Raw genomic sequence first — 19827 nt, forward strand, 5'->3', positions numbered from 1 at the left:
GACTCCTGGTGTAGCCTATCACAGTAGGAGTACTGAGGAGGATGAGCGCCGCGTGAGAAGTGTAGCAGGAGAAAACACTAGTTGAGACGAGAGTTGGAGAAAAATATGGATTTACTAGAGGCTGTTTACACTTGTCATTAACATGCGTTTTTATCGATCGGATCACAATGTTTTACGTCTTTTCTGACTTTTCTGACACAAGGTGAACAGTGCTATTTTTAGCCTTTCATTGAAAAACTAAAGCGGGTGATCTCCGCAGTTTCATTTTGCAAGCGTGTGAAAGTTGCGCGATCTTATTTCATCAATTGCGCTGAAAATTCAGAGAAAGCTTTAACATATACATGTAGAAAATACTGTGCAGCATGTTTACTTGCTTAACAAGCAGTGGACATAATATTAGTTCGCGTCCATATAAACTCATAATTACTCCCGCTGGCGTTCAAATGACAGCGGAGAGACTCGCCCACCGTCTCGACAGACCACCCCTCACAGTATTCAGCACAGAAGCGGTCGAAAGTGGACAAAAGAGACGGATTTTAATACCAGGTGTAAATGATATGTCTCTCTCGTCCACTTGTGATCTGATCAAAAACACATCTTAATACCAAGTGTAAACAGCCAAGTTTCAAAACCAAACGCTACAGCTGCAGTGTGGGAGTACTTTGGATTTAAACCTAATGACCGAGGTGAACCACTAAACCTGAACGAGCCGTTATGTCGCATTTGTGGTAAAAACGTAGCAGTTTGTAGTGGCAACACGACAAACATGCATATGCACCTAAAACGCAATCATCCTGTTATTTTGTTCATTTCTTGTGGATATTTAAAATGTCTTCCAGTTCCAGTATTACTTATTGTTTAGAAATAAAAGTTTATAGATCTTTGAAAAGGTGTATCTGCATTATTATAATGGCCCCGGAGCATCAATGTTATCGTCTATCGCGATAAATTCTGAGGCAATTTATCGCCTAGCAAAATTTGTTATCGCGACAGGCCTAACATCACATAATATTTATTTCAAAAGGAAATCTATTTTATATGGCTTTCCAGTGTTACACTATATAAGAGCCGTTTGAAATATCAGAGAAATTGAAAAAAACACTTTTAAAAATGAAAAACTATACAAGAAATGCAAGCCCATAGTAAAATTCTCTTAAATAGAGCTTTTCATGTTGTCTGGCGAATGCATCCAGTATTTCTTATATCGCAATTTACATCGTAGAAAATCAAAACATCACAGGTGCAGGCCTCCAACAAACCGGATAGGAGTTTATTAAAAATGTTCCGCAGACCACCCTTTTTAGGCCGACCCAGGTGCGGTGTACACTTTTCAGGTGGCGCGGAGTTCGAGGAACGGTGTTTGCATAATCCAAACAACATCAATCGACCCGGTTGTGCACCAAAAGTGATTTAGTGAAACCCCCACAGGAACTACGGGTAGAACATCAAAGCCAAGCCAATTATTTAATGAGTACAGCATAATCTTCTGTTAAAATTCTCAATAGTAAAGATATGAGCACGGCAACGTTATAGTTTTATCACAACATATAATAAAAAAATCATAAATGACAACAATAAGTATATAATACCGAACCATGAATGGGTTACATTATTTGGATGCATATTTCCTTTGCCAGCGTATAATAAATCAAATATGTTAGCACAGGGGATAAGGCTGTGATACAGTTTCTATGGCAGCAAACGAGGTGCACCCCCACTATCTATTGTAGCCTTTCCTTTTAAACACTCATCCGAAATGAGCTCAGGTCACATGACTTTGCGTCTGCCTTTCCTAAGAGGATTAAAAAGCTTTTGATTTTGAAAAGCCGAATCACCATTAAGCACAACTAGCTCGCTCCTTAATCAAACTAATTACAGCCGCAAGCCGGAATATATGATACACGTATCTCTAAGCGGGATTAGTATTATCAGGATAACTTGGGCAAGATAGCTTGACTCTACTAGATTATGCATATGAAGGCATATCGAAGATCTGTCCTGTACGACACACGGTGAGACACCGAGTCACGGCCGTCTCACAGTCAAGGTCAATATACGACAGGCAACGTAATGGAATACCAATAAATAGACATACATAACACAGTGGAGCTTATTTTCTACCTCGGCACAGATGGGAGCTCGGTCTGAGTCAAGCATGACCGAGTTCTTTGTAGGGAAGATGAATAAAGCTGTGTAAATGACCTCCTTGATAACTGAGGCCCGGGTCAGAAAGGTCAGAGCGGCCCGCTGCGAGCATGCCCTTGGAGGGGGTCCACCGGGATTGGGCTCGCGTTTTGATCCTGGCTCCCAACAAAGCAAAAGGATGCGTCGGAACAAAAAACACTTCCTGCAGGAGAGGCTGGGAAAACCAGGACCAAAGAGGAAACCCTCCCCCCACAACCCAACCAAGACCACCCATCACACATGTCTGGCTTTCCCACTTCTTATCAAAATTTGCATTCTAATTCTGGATGGCTGAAAACCTGCCAACATATTAAAACCGTAGTTCTGTCTGTGTAGTTTTATTTTATTTTTTTTGACGCTATGTGAAAAATAAACACAATGTAACTATTTACACAATACATGCTAAAAACATGTACTTTAAATAAAGTATATTGTTTACATTTGTATTAATGACTTACAAAATGAACCTTGACATTTAAGAGATTTTTACAATATTTGAGAATGCTGTTGTGGGTTTTTTTCCAGGAAACCCATCAAGAATCTGTTATTTTTAACCTTAATTTTAAATTAATAAATTACATTTTGCTTAAAGAAAACTCTGCCTATTTAGTGCTATTTCGTTTTATTAGTACTATAAGAATTTTGGCATTACAACATTATTTTATAGATTTTCCAAAATTTCCCTCCATTTCTCATAAGAGTAACGCATTACCATTCTTTATGCAAAATACACATTTATCTGGTCTCATTCACTAAGCAAGTGTACCCATACAATTGTGTGTGAAATGTGCGTACAAACGTTCACGAACAAATCATGATTTAACAAAAAACTTTCGAAAAAAATTCAAAAACAACAAATACCGCACGTACACAATAATCACGTACGCTATATTGATTATAATAATGCTGATAAATAACATTTATATTACATTATCAATATTGTTATTATATACGGGATATTGTACATTATTATACACATATAAAGAAGATGCGCGCAATGACAAATTTTTATGCTTACCTTCCTCACTTTTTAAATCTTTATATGAAAGTGTTTGCTTAATGCCTAATGTAAAGGTCTAAATGTCAATCACTTGATCTCCTCTCTCTTTTTTTGTAGATTCAGATGTGTGTCTCTATCATATCAATGAAATGTCATATTTGTTAACGCATCCAAAACTTCTTTAATGTTACGGTGGACACACAGCACTGGCTTCCTCCAGTGACCGCAAAATCTCCAAAAAAAAAAAAGAAAAACAAAACAGAACATTACCGATAATAAATATGATCATGGATTTCTTTTCAAGCTTTTTTGCTTCGGTGACAAACTGCTCTAAAAATTTCTGTGGACCAGCGCTGCGGAAAGCCCTTATATGAAGCTGGTTTGGGCGCGTTTTATGCAAATTGCCACCCTTGTGCACGCGGCCGCTCATGTGGAACACTCCAAATTTACTAACGTAAGAACAAGTATAAGAACAAACTCGTGTGCTTACGCACGTGTTGTGAATTTCACGGAAAGTTAACATTAAAGAGTTCAAGTGAACGTATAAATACAAAAAAGTTACGCAATCATTAGTGAATGAGACCTATTGTGATCTTGACATCTACGTTTTACATTTATGCATCGGGCAACCGCTTTTATCCAAAGTAACTTTTACGGATTACAAGTTACAGATTACAAAGTGAACGACACTAAATACAGGTGTAAAACGTTTTGAGCTCATCCACTTTTAACCACATTCAGAGATAGTATATTTTGGCCGAAATGGTCAATTTTTTACACGTATGCGAGAGTCCGCGTACAGCATGCGTGACGCAATTTTCGGCCTCAGAAGAATGCACGCCTACTGTATGCACACTGCCAGATTTTGAAACCCTGCATATATATTGTACCCGTAGGTCGCGCATGCGCCTACATGAGAATGTAGTATGTAACCCAGGAGATACATTTGCATGTTGTCACAAAGCGCATGCGTCAAACATCTGTATACATGTACGAGTCAAATAAACTATACTTTGCAAGGTTGTACGTTCGATCGTGCGTATATGTTTGCATACACGTAAAAAACAGACTATACTCCGATATTCAGACTAGCACTGATAAAACTAAACTGACTGCTCACATATGTTTCACCTTTGCAAGCGTGTAAAAAGGTTTGCAGGTTTATTTCATCAGCAGCTCTGAAATATCAGAGAAAGCGCTTACATATACATGTACAAAACATTGTGCGGCATTTTAATAACATCACAAGCAGCGGTACTCTGACACAATATTGTAAATGACAGATATGACAAATACTCTCCAAGATCAGATGTTTTGTCGCGGACATGTTTTCACAAGATTCATACACTCAATGAACTATTTTCATCATATTTCACTGACGCTTCAACGTCGCCTTCGTATCCAGTTGATAAACAGACTTATTGTAACTGTCGACCATCGTTTCATATTGCCACAACACTCTCCATGCCAGACACTGCTCGGCATCTCTCCGCACCTGAAATCTAACACAGCTCTGTAGGCGTCCCGCGGGAGAGAGGAAGGCCAGTGGGTGAGGGGTTAACTGAGATAATGGCCTGGCTTATCAGACGGTCAGGACTTCACATAAGGATGCCAAAGCGCGATGACGGGTGTGTGTGTGTGTGTGTGCAAAAGTCGGAGTAAAGAAAGAATGATAAATGGAATGAAAGAGTGAATGCATGTGTGTGTGTGTGTGTAACACTATCTGTAGCGAGTGAGAACATGTCTCATGTCCTGCAGAGCAGAAAGTACAACAGCGTCTAACATAACCCAGGTCTTCAGAGGTCTGTCTGTCCACAGCCAAAGTCAATCAGTCAATCTCATGGTACGGCCCAGGCACGAGAAATTATTGTTACACAATAAATCTTATTTGATTTTAATTAATCAGAGACAAAAAAAACAATGTGCGTCAATCAGCCATCTGTTACCGAACTAACAGACCTGACATATGTTGCGTGTGGTTGAAATATATACAGTGCTGATTGTGATTTATGGAGCTTTATCGAAAATTCATCACGCGGCTACTGGTTCTACTTTAGCATAATATAAACCAAGTAAATAAAACATCAAAAGGGGATGTCTGTTTGATGTCAGTTTTCGGATAAACAAGCCTTTTCTTAGCCTAAAAAAATAGCATGCGAATCTACCCCACTGCATGGGATCTTTCAGTAAGATGTAACGTGTAAGAGGAAGCAAACCAACAATGGAGTGACGAAACAATGTTTTAGATGAATAAAGTAAAGAGAAAAAAAAAAAAAACTTACCAAGGAGTTCCGTATATCCTGAACCCTTTAATGGTGACCTCAGAGTCCTGCAAATACACACAGTTTGTAAGTTGGGTCTGAACGTCGTCAAAATCCTCAGGCCTCAGTTTGGACACTGACGGGAAACGGTAGTAATCCTGCTTTATGAGTTCCGACATAAAGTCTTTATCGAAGGTAAGTTCATGGTTTCCAGCGATAACAACTTTGTACTCATAGGGTAGAGTGCCTGTAAATGAAGATACAAAAATGAGAAAAACACAATTTTGGAACTGCAATTTTGCATAAAAGCAGCACAAAAGTCAACTAAAATAATGATGTAAGACCACTTAATGGAATCATGACTATTTGAATATTTGCTATTCTTTATATTATTATAAACATTATATATTTTAAGTATTAGGTTATCTAGTATTTAAAGATACTGTAAAACAACATAATAAAGTTACAGCTTACATAACAAAAGGCTTTGACTGTCCAAAGGCAAGCGTACAACTCGCCACTTCACTGGGGCTGCCATTCGTGGGCAGAAGCATGACTTTGATTTCACCAGATAAACAATCTCTTTGACCCCAGTAACCCTAAAGGAACCTTCATGATTTCATCAAAGTGAATTGTTGCAAAGACCAACAAGACGAGACCAAAGAGCAACTATTAAAGCCAACAGCTGGGCATTTTTCAATTTCCAATTTGACCTCCTTCACCTCCGGTAACAGTGCCGGCTTTTCTACTTGCCAGAAATACTGCTGATGAATCCTACAGCGCTGTAGCTTTTTATACTCGGTTCAAATCAGTTTTGACATTGAAATAACAAAATGTACGACATAATTGTGATTTTAGCTACATACGTTTAAAATAACACACTCCCCCGATTTGCAGTAACCAGTTGAAATGCGTAACAATTTTCAGTTTTTTAACGCAATGACAGTTTCTACGGCTGTTTATGAAGGGAGTCGGGTTAAATTATAAAACTAAAGTTGTTTAAAATTAATTTGCCATAAAGGGACACTCCACTTTTTTTTAAAAAAAAATATGCACATTTTCCAGCTTCCCTAGAGTTAAATATTTGATTTTTACAGTTTTGGAATCCATTCAGCGGATCTCTGGGTCTGGCGGTACAACTTTTAGCATAGCTTAGCATAATCCATTAAATCTGATTAGACCATTAGCATCACGCTCAAAAATAACCATAGAGTTTCAATATTTTTCCTATTTAAAAAAAAATAATAGTCCCCTTGGTAATTTTCAATAGCAGGGGACTATTTTCAGGCACTGTGTAATATCATTGCGCCTCCTGCAGCCATGTTACTGCAGCAAAGTCCTTGATTATTACGCCAGATTGAAAGTATAGTTCCTAGCCATATCTGTCTAGAAAATCGCAACTTTTAATTTTCAGTCGTTCTTAGTACACAATGCAACTACAGAAGAGTCAAGTTTTAAATAGGAAAAATATCGAAATGATGCTAATGGTCTAATCAGATTCAATGGATTATGCTAAGCTATGCTAAAAATGGTACCACCAGACCCAGAAATCAGCTGAATGGATTCCAAAACAATAAACATCAAATGCTAAACTCTATTGGAGCTGGAAAATGAGCATATTAAAAAAAAAATTGGAGTGTCCCTTTAAAGCTACATTTCTACATTCATTAAAACAGTTTATACAAGTTGCTAAATTAAATAATTATTTTATAGGATCAGCTTAAAATGTGAGACAGCAAAGGAAGTGATTGTCAGCAATAGTGACAGAACAGGTTTTGAAGACTTACCTAACCAGTCATTGAACTTCTTCACTTCAGACGGGAGGCCGAGTTCAGTGAAGTCTCCGGTGTGAAGCAACACATCGCCGAAAGGCATCTGGATATTATCTGTCCTCGAGTGAGTGTCCGAAACGCAGACAAATCGCGTATGACCTACGGGCTTTGGCGCATCATAGGGAAGTGGCTCTACCCTGTAAAAAGAGAGACATAGGGTGTTTGTTTCGGAGAAGTATTTATTTATACATATATTTTCTACATAAAATCATCTACCTACATATTGTATAGTACAAATTTTGTGAAAACTTTGATATCTTTAATATTGACAGAGTAAGGTTATGTCAAAGATTAAAATTATAGCAAATTCAATCAGTAAAAATAAAAAATTAATGTGCCAGTCTTTAGCCTGGATTTCACAGACAGATTCAAAATTGTTTATAATTCATAAACATTTTATTTTCATAGAATTTGGTTTTAATAATCAACTTTTGTGAAAGGTTCAAATACTCTTAAATCACATACAAGTGCCTCATTTCTATATTTTATACCTTTTCACTTGCATTTCCATAAGCAAACAACATTAATCTGACAAATGCAATTTTCTCTAGCATCTATAAGATACATAAACCAGGCAGTGCAACATAATCCTGTTACCTTACAAGTTGAATTTCAGTGTGAATTGGAAGTGCACCGGCAAGGGGAACAAAACAACAAATCAATGTTTCTGTAAGCCATGCTGATTTTAAAGGCTATTTACATTCATCCGTCCTATTCCACTGAGCTTTCTATGTCCAAAAATTATATCAGATTCTACCTACAAATGTTTCTTCAGCATTGTCGCCATATTGATAAATTAAGCTCAGGCTTGCATTTGCTGGCGAGAGTGCCTTGCTCCAGGCGGATAATAGAGTAAAATGGCAAATGGCTGTTTTTCCATGCTTGGGCTAAAAGCAATTCAATGGCACATGCATCCTGGTCGATTCTCTTTGCTTAAGTTCGTGTGCCTTAATTGCACAGTACGAATGAAGCAGCAATGGCTTGGCTAATCAGCATGGTGGTGCGTTTTTCAATATCCAGACCGCTCCTCATTACGCCATCATCAACATCAGTCAATAGTCGGGTTTCTATAGAGGTGAGCCCTGACCCTGGGGTCAAAGAGCTATTGTCAAGAGCTAATCAACTCAACTAACCTTTGACCTCCCTCTGGTTAATAAGTACAAGAACATGAGCGGCAAGCCACTGTATTTGTCCAAACATCTCTATTATGATTAGAAAGAATCTCGTGTATGAAAAGCACAAAAAGGCAGCAGTGCAGATTTTATATACAACATTCAGCATCTATAGTTTTTTTTTTCGCATTAGATACGGATATTATTTAAACATACTCAATCCCATAATGCACTTTAAATGGCTCTCAGTCATTGTGCATCTGTTAATCCAAAAGCTCATTTGGGTGATCATCCAAGATTAGCATTCATACAACAGATTGAGTTTTTCAAGCAACAAAGTCCTATTGTGAAAGACAATCACAGGTTCAGGCGGAGATTATGGGCTAGAAATAGAAAGAAACTACAGGCACAGTTTATGGCTACGATAAAACCGAATGAAGAATTTTAACAAGATTTATGCAGTGCAAGAAATAAAGTCTCTTATTATATTTGACATAAACGCATTATTAAACCTTGTTATGACCGACAAAATATCATTAAGATCCTTATTCTTCAAACGCTGCAACAAAATTAAGTTAAAAAGGTCAATTTTATTCATTACAGCAGAAGTGAAACCACAGGAGTTCCTGATCACCTGGTGGGTGAGATGAGACAAAGGCGGCCAGATGTCCTTTCTGTCAACATTCTCCTCTTTCCTGAATCAATCAATTAAATCAATGTTTCAGTTACAGCAAGACTGTACACACACACACACTCACATGTGAACATGAGGGGGCTGAAAGCGGCTTTGGTTGATGTTGTAGTGGGTAAAGGCCTGGGTCGGGTTGGAGCTGTACTCATCCACGGAGATGGTGACCTTCCCCTGAGAAGATATTCTGCGAGCCATGGCACCTCTGGTTGGGACATGAGCAGGTCACAGAAGAACAGAGCCGATCCGGTGAGCCGGCATCTTTCAAGTGAACACCCAAGGCTTTGATCTTAGTCACCACCTACATGGACACCAACGTTGGTGATATAAATTAAAGTTAATACTGAGGCAGTAATGACATATTTACATTATACATTTAGCAGAGGATTTTATCCAAATCACTGGATAAAATGCAAAAAAAGTGCATTAAAGGAATTTAATGTGTTTCCTGGGAATCAAACCCACAAACGTTGTGGTGCTAATGCAATGCTCCACCAATAGAGCTTTAGGATTTAAACAGCATTAAAAACACCACAAACACAACAACGGAAAGACTGAAAGGTTTTATCTTTGTATTTGAACTGAAAATTAGCATATATGCATGTTAGTACCCATATCAAGTCATAAAATTAAATGCAGTCTCCTGAACTATTTATTCATGTTATTTTTTTAGTCTCACAGACAACATATATTTCTTATGAACTACATTTAAACATTTAAGCCTCCTACTCATAATAACAGATTAAATTAAAATTATCATTTAAAAGTGCATATGTGATAATTTTTTAACCACGCCAAAATGCTGCCTTGACAAAGCTTACCAGTCAAAGACATAGGCAAGAAGGTTTTCTCAGGCCGTTCAGTTCTTCGTTTATTTTGTTAGGCTGCACTTTCGCCACGGTCTCTGGCGGGCTAACCTTTTGCCATAAACTTGAACTTTGGTCACCCTCCCTAGACGACCTTAGACCAGCCACATTAATAACGCTTATGACCAACAGCTCGTGTAACACAGTGAGCTGGCAGCCCTCGACTCCTTCATTACTTGTCAACATAAGCAAAGCTTTAAAATTGGCAGAAAAAAGTCTGTATTTGTGTTTTCATTTTTAAAATCAGTTGAAAAAAGCTGCTTTTGGTAGTAAAATGGCAAAAACCTTCATGCAAACGCCAAAATATAAGATCATAGTTTTGTATTAAGCATGCAGGGCAAGAACGATCTAAATCACATTAAAGCCACGCGATCAAATATTTCCGCTTTCCACATAATTCCTTTATTCAGACGCCGAGCCAGGCTGAAACATAAAAGAAACTTAACCGCGGGAAAATGTTACAGCGTTAAATCCTCAGCACCGATGTAAAACGTTGCAACGTATCCGTCGCGCGGCTCTAAAAATGTTACCGTGCATCGCGGGAAACGTTTTGATCTCGTTCCCTCGAACATGACATGCAGCCACCTCTAACCCATTACCGCTTTGTGCCTCGCGATTTTCCCCTAGCGATCTTTCTCGTGAAAAGCGACTTGAGCGTACCTTCTCTTCTGGCCAAAAATCGCTCGGGGGTCGTCCGCCGAAGTGTCATAGACGACGGTCATCTGATATTTAGGAAGCCGCGAAAGGTTGAGGTCGTGGCGGGCAGGGCAGAACCTTCGACCCCCGGGGTCTTTTTCCACTAGTACTCTCACCGAAATGCGACAGACGAGGAAGGAGGGAGATAGGAGGGAGAGAGCAGCGTCGGTGGGGGAAGAGGGGGAGCCCGAGAGATACGAGTGCAATGAGCTCTCGCTGCCACTGGGGTCAGAGAGCACAACGGTAGAGCACCGCTGTCACGTCTAGGGGAAGAAACCTGACAGCCATTGGGTAAAACCTTAAACCGGAAATGTACGCAGCAGGGCAGGCAACCAATGGATTTGGCAATTTTAAAATGGCATGCATGCGTTTTACTGTACAAGCAAAGGTCGGTTAGAAAGATTTAGTTTTTGCATTCGTGTTGTTTTGTGGAGCCTTGTAGGATAGTTTGGCTTTGGGGTCAAAGTGATTTTTGTGCGAGTTGTATTCAATGCAATGTTATAAAAGAGTTTGTAAGAGGGTTCTTCACAGAGAAAAAAAAACATTTAAGGCAAAGGATTTTAAAAGAATATTTTCTTTCTTACCTTTTTTAACATGTTGTCAGTTTAAGGAATCTTTTGTGCAAAAGAGAGGAGCATACAGCCTGACAAAAAATTTTCAGGAACCTTTATGGTACCACCCCAACAACAGAAAGTGCACAGTTTTGTACCTTTTTTTTTTACCTATTTATATCACTAAGCCACAGGAACAATCACAAGTTTGTTAATGTATAACTACATCTAAAGTAAGATTTTAAAATCTAGATTTTAGTTTTCATACATCAAACCCTAGGCCAGTTATTGTACTAGAAATATCCATTTAAATATATATGTAGTCCTAGTTATCAAAGCTCAGTTCAGATCATTGCATTAGAAGTACAAATGGGTTCGAATCATAGGGAGCAAACATACAGTTTAAAGGGATAGTGCACTAAAAAATTAAAATTCTGTCATTTTCTCACCCTCAATTTGACCCAAACATGTACAAATTTATTAAATCTGATGATATTTTGAAAATGTTAATGACAAATCTGATCTGGGGCACCATTCACTTTCATAGTATTCAATGTGTTACTATGGAAGTCAATGGTGCCCACCCCAGCAACAAAAGTGTACAGTTTTGTACCTTTTAATTTTTTTAACATATTTATATCACTAAACCACAGGTACAATCACAAGTGTGTGTAGTCCTAGTTATCATAGCTCAGTTCACATCATTCCATTAGAAGTACAAATGGGTTTGAATCATAGGGAGGACACATACTGTTTAAAGGTTATAGTGCACTAAAAAATAAAAATTGTGTCATTTTCTCACCTTCAAGTTGTTCCAAACCTGTATACATTTTTTAATTCTACAGAATACAAATAAAGATATAAAAAAAACAAAGTTAATAACAAATCAGATTTGGGGCACCATTCACTTTCATAGTATTCTATGTTCTTTCTATGGAAGTCAATGGTGCCCCAGATCTACTTGGTTACAAACATATCTTCATTTGTATTCAGCAGAAAAAAAGAAATGCACACAAATTTAAAACAACTTGAGGGTATGAAAATGATTACAGAATGTAAACTACTCCTTTAAAATAGTATTCACTCTAATGGGGCATACACACCAAATGCGAATTCAACGATTACATACAAAGTCAATGCAAAGATGTGAATAGACATCACTTTGGATGAAAGCTTCGGCTCAATGCATACATGGAAGGGTATATTGCTATCCTACCTATACATGGTTGTATATTTAGATGCATTTAATTATTTGCATTCAGAACAGTTGTTAACACTGATAAATGTGCATCAGGTTTTTCACCTAATAATTACAGATCTATTTATGATAAGCGCAAAGGTCATAGGTTCAGTCCAAAGCACATACTGATAAAAAAATATGTAAAGCTTGAATGCACTGTAAGTGGCCTTGAATAAAATCATCTGCCGAATGCATAATATCTACACTAATAAAACTAAATTACCAAGAAAAATGCAATAGTATTTATTTACTTTAATGTATACTATCAAAACCTAGATTTTTACACTTCTTTGCAGATGCATACACATACTGAACCCTTAATATTGTCCGTGCATTGGCATGGTTGTCATTATTGACTGCGGTTTGTCCGTGTGACAGAGAAAGAGAGAAAGAACAGGCGCTCTTTAAAGAACAGAGGATGAAGGAGGCAGGCAAATGCAAGCTGAAAGAGAATTTTACTTCCATGGCAACCAAGCTGTTCTGGCTTCCGTGCCTTCTGTCATCCAGTTATATACTGACAGAGACTCGCATCACCCGCACGGCTCTTCTGTCTGCACACGCTGTTTACTGCGCAGAGCTGTGTTAGTATTGGTGTATGTGGGGATCCTGAATGCATTGGTGGGTGGGTATTTTGGACGGTTCTATAGTAGAATCAGTTGTCTTTGTTAAACAAATTTATCCTTGAGCTTTTTTTTGCTGAATGAAATATGTGGTGAATGTTTTTGTAAAAGATGGATGGAAGTCAAAGCTTTTTATGTAAGGACAGTTTTTCCCCTTAGGAGATGTGCCATATACAGCACACAAAACATGTGATGGTTTTTGGACTGCTTCTGTGTGTCATCTAAATACATTCTTAATGTAAATAAAAGAAGAAAAACTCTAAATTCGCTTTAAAAATAAAAAAGCAGAAGTGGCTTTAGTATACAGTAATACAGTGTGTACATAGCCAGTAAAAGATGTTACTCAAATAAAAAAAATTTTGTGTTTTCACTTCTAAAATGTCTTTCTTCATTTGATGACATCACCAAAGTCTTCACTATATTTACCCCCCATTTCAACCTCAAATACCCTCCTTTTAATCCATTTATAATAACGCATTGGCAGTCACTTTTATCAAAAGCGACATACAGTGCAGTCAAGCTATACATTTTTTTAATGTGTGTGTTGTCTATGATTCGAACGTATGATCTTAGAGATGCTTATGCAATGCTCTTGTGACTGACCTACCATTGAAAACAATCTGTTTATGAATAAAGCCCTGTCTCTTTGAAAGTCTTAAATTGCTTTAGTCCATAAAAAAAGTATTTTTAATATTGTTTCCTATTGATTTATTAGTAGCAGCTCATGGTTGCTGTAACATCTCTAAACTTGCATGGCCCGTAACACTCATAGCTGTTAAAAATTTGTTTAAAAGATACACAAAGTAAAGTTAAACTAATCTCTTTTTAAAAGTTGACCGGTTGCTGACCTCCAAAGTAATAATTAAGGGAACAAATCTATAATCTAGAGAGGATGAATCAATACACACTAATTCCCCATAATGCAGTTTGGGTTTGGGTCTTCAGCAGTGGTCACTGGGCATTTGCTGTCCCCCGTGGAGTCTTGACAATTGGAGCAGCTTGCGAGGAGCCCACCCCTATGAAAAGAATTGACTCTGTGGAGGCCGGGATAATTAGTAAAGGGGGACATGGGCCTGCACCTCTCTGCCATGCAATGTGAAAGTCTGAAATTGTCCTTTGGAATAAAAAATACAAAACAGCAATTATTTGCCATGGCCTGGTTATTTCCTCCTCCTTCCTCTTCAAATTTACAAATGAGATATTAAGGAGAGGTTTGTCGGACAAGGCCCAGACTAAAATGCATGCTTGAGCTGTCTTAAAAACATCTTTCACTGACATATCTTAATATACACATAAATTTACTAAATTAAAGAAATTTAAGGAAAGTGGTCGCAATCAATTTATTTAGGCTACATAAAAAAAAAACAATGTTTAAATGAAGCTTAAATGAATTGATTTCGACCACTTACCTTAAAAATTGAGTAAATTGAATAAATATTTTTTTCGGTTTACATAAGTGCCATTGCTTTGTCTAAAAATGCACACCAGTAATGTTTGTTTGTAAGATATGTCTGTAAAAACTGCTTAATGTCCTAATATTACAAAGGCCTAGTCCTGGGTTAATCTAAACCCTGTCTGGGAAACCACCCCTTAGAGTATGCATTGGTAAAATAAACTGGATTTGTGTAAATTTGATGAGAAATTTTTGAGTTCATTATAAAATCTTCAGTAATATTGGGTCTCATTCACCATGCATACGCACAAATGTGTTCGTAAAATGTGTGTATGGATGTTTTAACTTACAAATCATGATTCAACAAAAACTATCTTTATTTATTTTAAATGCATGCAAAAACGTAAGAACTTAGACCACACGTACTCAATAATCATGAACATGGAAAAAATATATAACACAGATATTATATTATAGGGTTCTTTTTCCTTGTTCATGGTTATTGTGCACTTGTGGTCTAAGTTGTTCTTACTTTTTTCTTAAGTTCTAAAACTCTAATAGAGACATTTGTGATATTTCTGAATCTTTGTCTCAGGAGAAATATCTGAGAATCTGAACACTTAAGTTCTCCATTTAATTTCATTGATGTCTAAGAGAAAAATTAAGATATTAAAGTGTGTGATTTTCTTTCTTATAGGACTGTAGATGCTGTAACATTGGAGTGACACATTGTTTGTTAGGGTTTGGGTATTGCTAGAATTTTATAAATTGTGATTTTGATTCTGCTTATCGATTATGATTCTTCTCGGTGCGATGCCTATAGATTTGATTCCAGTGTATCTAAGTCAGAATTCAGAAATGAAAACTTAATAAATTTGAAATGATTTAAACCGTAAGAACCCCATTCAAGTTTTGGTATTGATTTTCGGTTCCCAACTCTATGGTAAATTTTAACTTGAAAAACATCTGCTTTTTATTTGGCTCCCAACTAATGCAGCGTATTAAATGTGAATCTATTCCTGTCAGTGACTTCTTTGGAGTTTTATATTGATTGTGTACCTCACAGCTCAGTTTATGCGTCTTTGATGAACACGAATATTTGTCAATATGTCAAAGGTTACGTGACACTGTCATTTCCTGTTCCTCTGGAACTCTGGCTTGTAGTTGAAGTCCCTTGGAGAAGGAAGGCCTGATGCCCTTTGACCTTTCCAATAATTACAGGACATTCTGGAATAAAGTAGCGGGGAATGGTTCTCTGGCGCAGCTGTCAGTCATTGCAAATGACATGTAGTCAATAATAAATATGCGTATTCAGCATGTAAGCCAAAGCAACACGATGCGTACTGTATTATCAAGAGGACAGTGAATGAATACTGAAGGATTTTAAGAACGACGGTGATCAAACTAAAGCAACCTTGGGAAAGGTTAATCAAATACATACACAGATCACTCAAAAAGTCAATAGAAGTTTCATAAATTGTCCCAGCGGGTTTGCAAAACCATATGTTACCTATTTCGGAATTTTCATAGTGATGTCTGCCAAGGGAATGATCACTAAGGCTATGTCTTGGAGCTATATTACATATACATAACATATGCGTAGCATTACAATCGTGCAGGCTCTTCATCAGACTAAGTGAATGTGAACCTTAGCAACCGCATAGAAGCCACACAGCAACCATCCAACACAGCCTACTGCTGGTGAGTTTTGCATTCAGTGGCACTTTAGATGGGTTTTAAAAAAATAAATAAATAAACAAATGTAGTAGTTGATGATGTTAACATGCGATTGTAGAAACAAGTAAATGGTAATAGTTTTAAACTGCATTTAAAGGTTATGTACACCTGACAGTGTACACAAAACACCTACTGAAGATTGAAACAGAAAAACATGATGGACGGGTTAACGTCTCACAATATGAAGGACACTCATTAAAGACCTACTTCGATCCATTTAAGCAATTAGCAGAGTAACTTTTATGTGGACTGCAGCCGATGCTCGTCTTCAAAGAGGTATTGTTCATTGAGATGTTAAAACAGTTTTAACATGTTCGGGGCATGACCTCGCAATTGTGCCTTGACTTATAATAGGCCCGGGCGCACTCTCACATTTATCATGTCTTGGGAAAATTAAAGGTCTTAAGTGAAGTTTTTCACAGATTCTGATCTTTCCCCCCTTTTTCCCACAGCATCTGATGGGTTTGATATTGCAACGGAAAGTGAATCTTGCCCACCAAATGAAGTATTGATTTGTGTCTCTGTGGCCTTGCAATCACCTTGTCCCTGATGCTGTGATACACTGACTTGCTTCTATGGGCTAAAGAGAGAGAGACGGGCAAGCGAGTGAGTTAGAGATAGCATGTCATGTGTCTCTGTAAAAAGCTTATTTAGACCTCAACCTTGTTCCCTCCCTTCCTGTCATCTCAGGACCTCTGTCTCTCTCAATCTCTTATTCAATTAATTCTACTGTTGTCAATCACTGATGTTGCCAAAGTGGGTTTATCAAAGGCAGAAGGTTATAGGTTTTGAGATACTTGCTGTACTATCCCTATACCATACTACAGTGTCTATCCCAAATCAATGCATGAATACAGCCACAAGCAGAACACCCTGGACAGATGGTGTCTATTACAGTCCATACTAAATAGTATGCGAAATTAGAACTACAGTGTCTCAAATTGTAATGTGTTAACATAAGTACATTAAAAGTAGGGTTGATTTGCTCTACTGACTGAGTGTCTCAGTGTGATGAACCATAACACTCTTTGTCCTTGTCTTAATGAAAAAACTTTTTTCAGGGAAGACTATAATCTGATAGTGAGAGAGATTTACAGAAAGCACAAATCGCTATCAAGATCCATTGTATATTTAACCCCATAAACCCGCTCAACTTTTTACATTTACATTGAGCCGTTTAGCAGACGTTTAAATCCCAAGTGATTCACAAAAGTATTTTTTTGCAATGCACTCAAATGTAAATAATTTCAAACTACAAAGAGATAATTTTAGTGAATTGTATACTGTAAGTAGGCTCACTGGCATACAGAGATATACCTATGACATCAACCCAACATTACAGCTTAACGTCAGACCGACATTGGTTTTTGATGTCAACCCGACATAACACCTTGACGTCAGGCCGACATTGGGTTTTGACGTCAACACGATGTTACAGCTTGACGTTCAGGCCAACGTTAATTTATTACATCAACTTAACATTACAGCTTGATGTTAGTCTGACGTTGGTTTTTCATGTCAATCCGACATAACAGCTTATCGCCAGACAATGTTGGCTTTTGACGTCAACCCAACGTTACATCTTGACATTTAACTGACATGGGGTTTTGACGTCAACCCACTTTACAGCTTGATGTCAATCCGACGTTGGATTTTTGATCTTAGTCCGACATAACAGCCTGACGTTAGTCTGACATTGATTTTTGACGTCAATCTGACATAATAGCTTGACGATAGGCGACATTAGACTTGGACATGAACCCGATATTATATCTTGAGGTTAGGCCGACATTGGGTTTTGACGACAAACCGACTTTACAGCTTTACGTCAATCTGACCTTACATCTGAACATCAGGCTGAGGTAACAGCTTGACATCAAGCCCCTGTTGATGTTGTTTTTATGTCAGTCTGACGTTACAGCCTGACGTTTTGACATCAATCCGCCATTACATATTGGTGTTAGGTCGACATTGGGTTTTGCCATCAACCCGATGTTACAGGCTTAACGTCAGGCCGACGTTGGTTTTTGATGTCAACCCGACATAGCACCTTGACGTCAGGCCAACATTGGGTTTTGACGTCAACTCGACGTTACGGCTTGATGTCAGGCTGGCGTTAATTTATTACATCAACTTAACGTAACAGCTTGACGACATTGGTTTTTCACGTTAATCCAACATAACAGCTTGAAGTTTGGCAATGTTGGTTTTTGATGTCAACTTGACTTACATCTGGACATTTGGCTGACATTGGGTTTTGACGTCAACCCAACTTTATAGCTTGACGTCAATCCGACGTTGTTTTTTTGACATCAGTCCGACGTAACAGCCTGACGTCAATCTGACGTTGATTTTTGACGTCAATCTGACATAACATCTTGACGATAGGCAAATTTTGGTTTTTGACATCAACAGGACATTACATCTTGATGTTAGGCCGACACTGGGTTTTGACGTCAACCCAAAGTTACTGCTTGATGTCAATCAGACATTTTTTTTTTACATCAGTCCAACATAACAGCCTAACGTTAGTCTGACGTTGATTTATTGTCAATCAGACGTTACAGCTTGACATCAGGTCGACGTTAGATTTTGACATCAGTTCGACATGACATAGCCTGACGACAGGTGACGTTGGTTTTTGACATCAACCCAACTTTACAGCTTTACGTCAATCCGACATAGTTTTTTTTATGTCAGTCCAACGTTACAGCCTGACGACAGGCGATGTTGGATTTGGATATAAACCCAACCTTACTGCTTGACGTCCAACCAAGGTTGGTTTTTTGACGTCAATCTGACATTACAGCTTGACGTCAGTCCTATGTTGATTTTTTATATCAACCTGACATTACAGCTTAAGTTCAAACCAAGGTTGGTTTTTGACATCAACCCGGACCTAGCATCTAGATGTCAGGCTGAGGTTACAGCTTGACGTCAACCCCCTGTTGTTGTTTTTTTATGTCAGTCCGAGATTACAGCCTGACGTCAGGTCCGATATTGGATTTTGACATCAATCTGACATAACAGCCTGATGACAGGCGACGTTGGTTTTTGACTTCAACCCGACATTATATCTTGACGTTAGGCTGACATTGGCTTTTGACGTCTACCCGACGTTACAGCTTGACGTCTGTCCAATGTTGGTTTTGTGACATCTGTCCGACATAACAGGTTGATGTCATGCCGATGTTGTTTTTTTATTATCAATCTGACGTTAAAGCTTGACTTTAGTCCGATGTTGGATTTTGCCATAAATTTGACATAACAGCCTGAAGACAGGCGACATTGGGTTTTGACGTCAATCCGACGTTGTTTTTTTGACGTCTGTCCGACATAACAGCTTGACATCAATGCCGATGTTCGTTTTTTTAATGTCAATCCGACATTACAGCTTGACTTAAGTCCTTGGTTGCTTTTTGACATCAACTTGGTCTTAAATCTGGACCTCATGCTGGGGTTACAGCTTGCCATCAACCACCTGTTGTTATTTTTTTGACGTAACTCAAATCTAACATACAGGTACACGTATCTGTACAGAAGTTACTATTGGTTAACCTAACAACATGGCTAAACCAATGCTGTAAGATGCAAAAAACAATCAGTTTACAATCCAGCAGGCTACCAACCTCCCTCTGTCTTCGATT

General features: G+C 38.0%; 1 protein-coding gene across 1 annotated transcript in view; it reads right to left on the bottom strand.

Annotated features, from left to right (window-relative positions):
• The window catches only part of mpped2 (metallophosphoesterase domain containing 2b), a 40999-nt gene extending 30162 nt beyond the window's left edge, over positions 1-10837 (bottom strand). The window contains exons 1-4 of the mRNA XM_065273542.2: positions 10604-10837; positions 9148-9378; positions 7233-7414; positions 5467-5692 (exon numbers count right to left, since the gene is read on the bottom strand). Of these exons, the coding sequence (XP_065129614.1) occupies positions 5467-5692; positions 7233-7414; positions 9148-9275 (536 nt within the window). The 5' untranslated portion in view covers positions 9276-9378; positions 10604-10837. The remainder of the gene's footprint in view (positions 1-5466; positions 5693-7232; positions 7415-9147; positions 9379-10603) is intronic.
• Between the last annotated feature and the right edge of the window lie 8990 nt (positions 10838-19827).

This window comes from Paramisgurnus dabryanus, chromosome 23, assembly GCF_030506205.2.
Source record: "Paramisgurnus dabryanus chromosome 23, PD_genome_1.1, whole genome shotgun sequence".
Taxonomy (NCBI): domain Eukaryota; kingdom Metazoa; phylum Chordata; class Actinopteri; order Cypriniformes; family Cobitidae; genus Paramisgurnus; species Paramisgurnus dabryanus.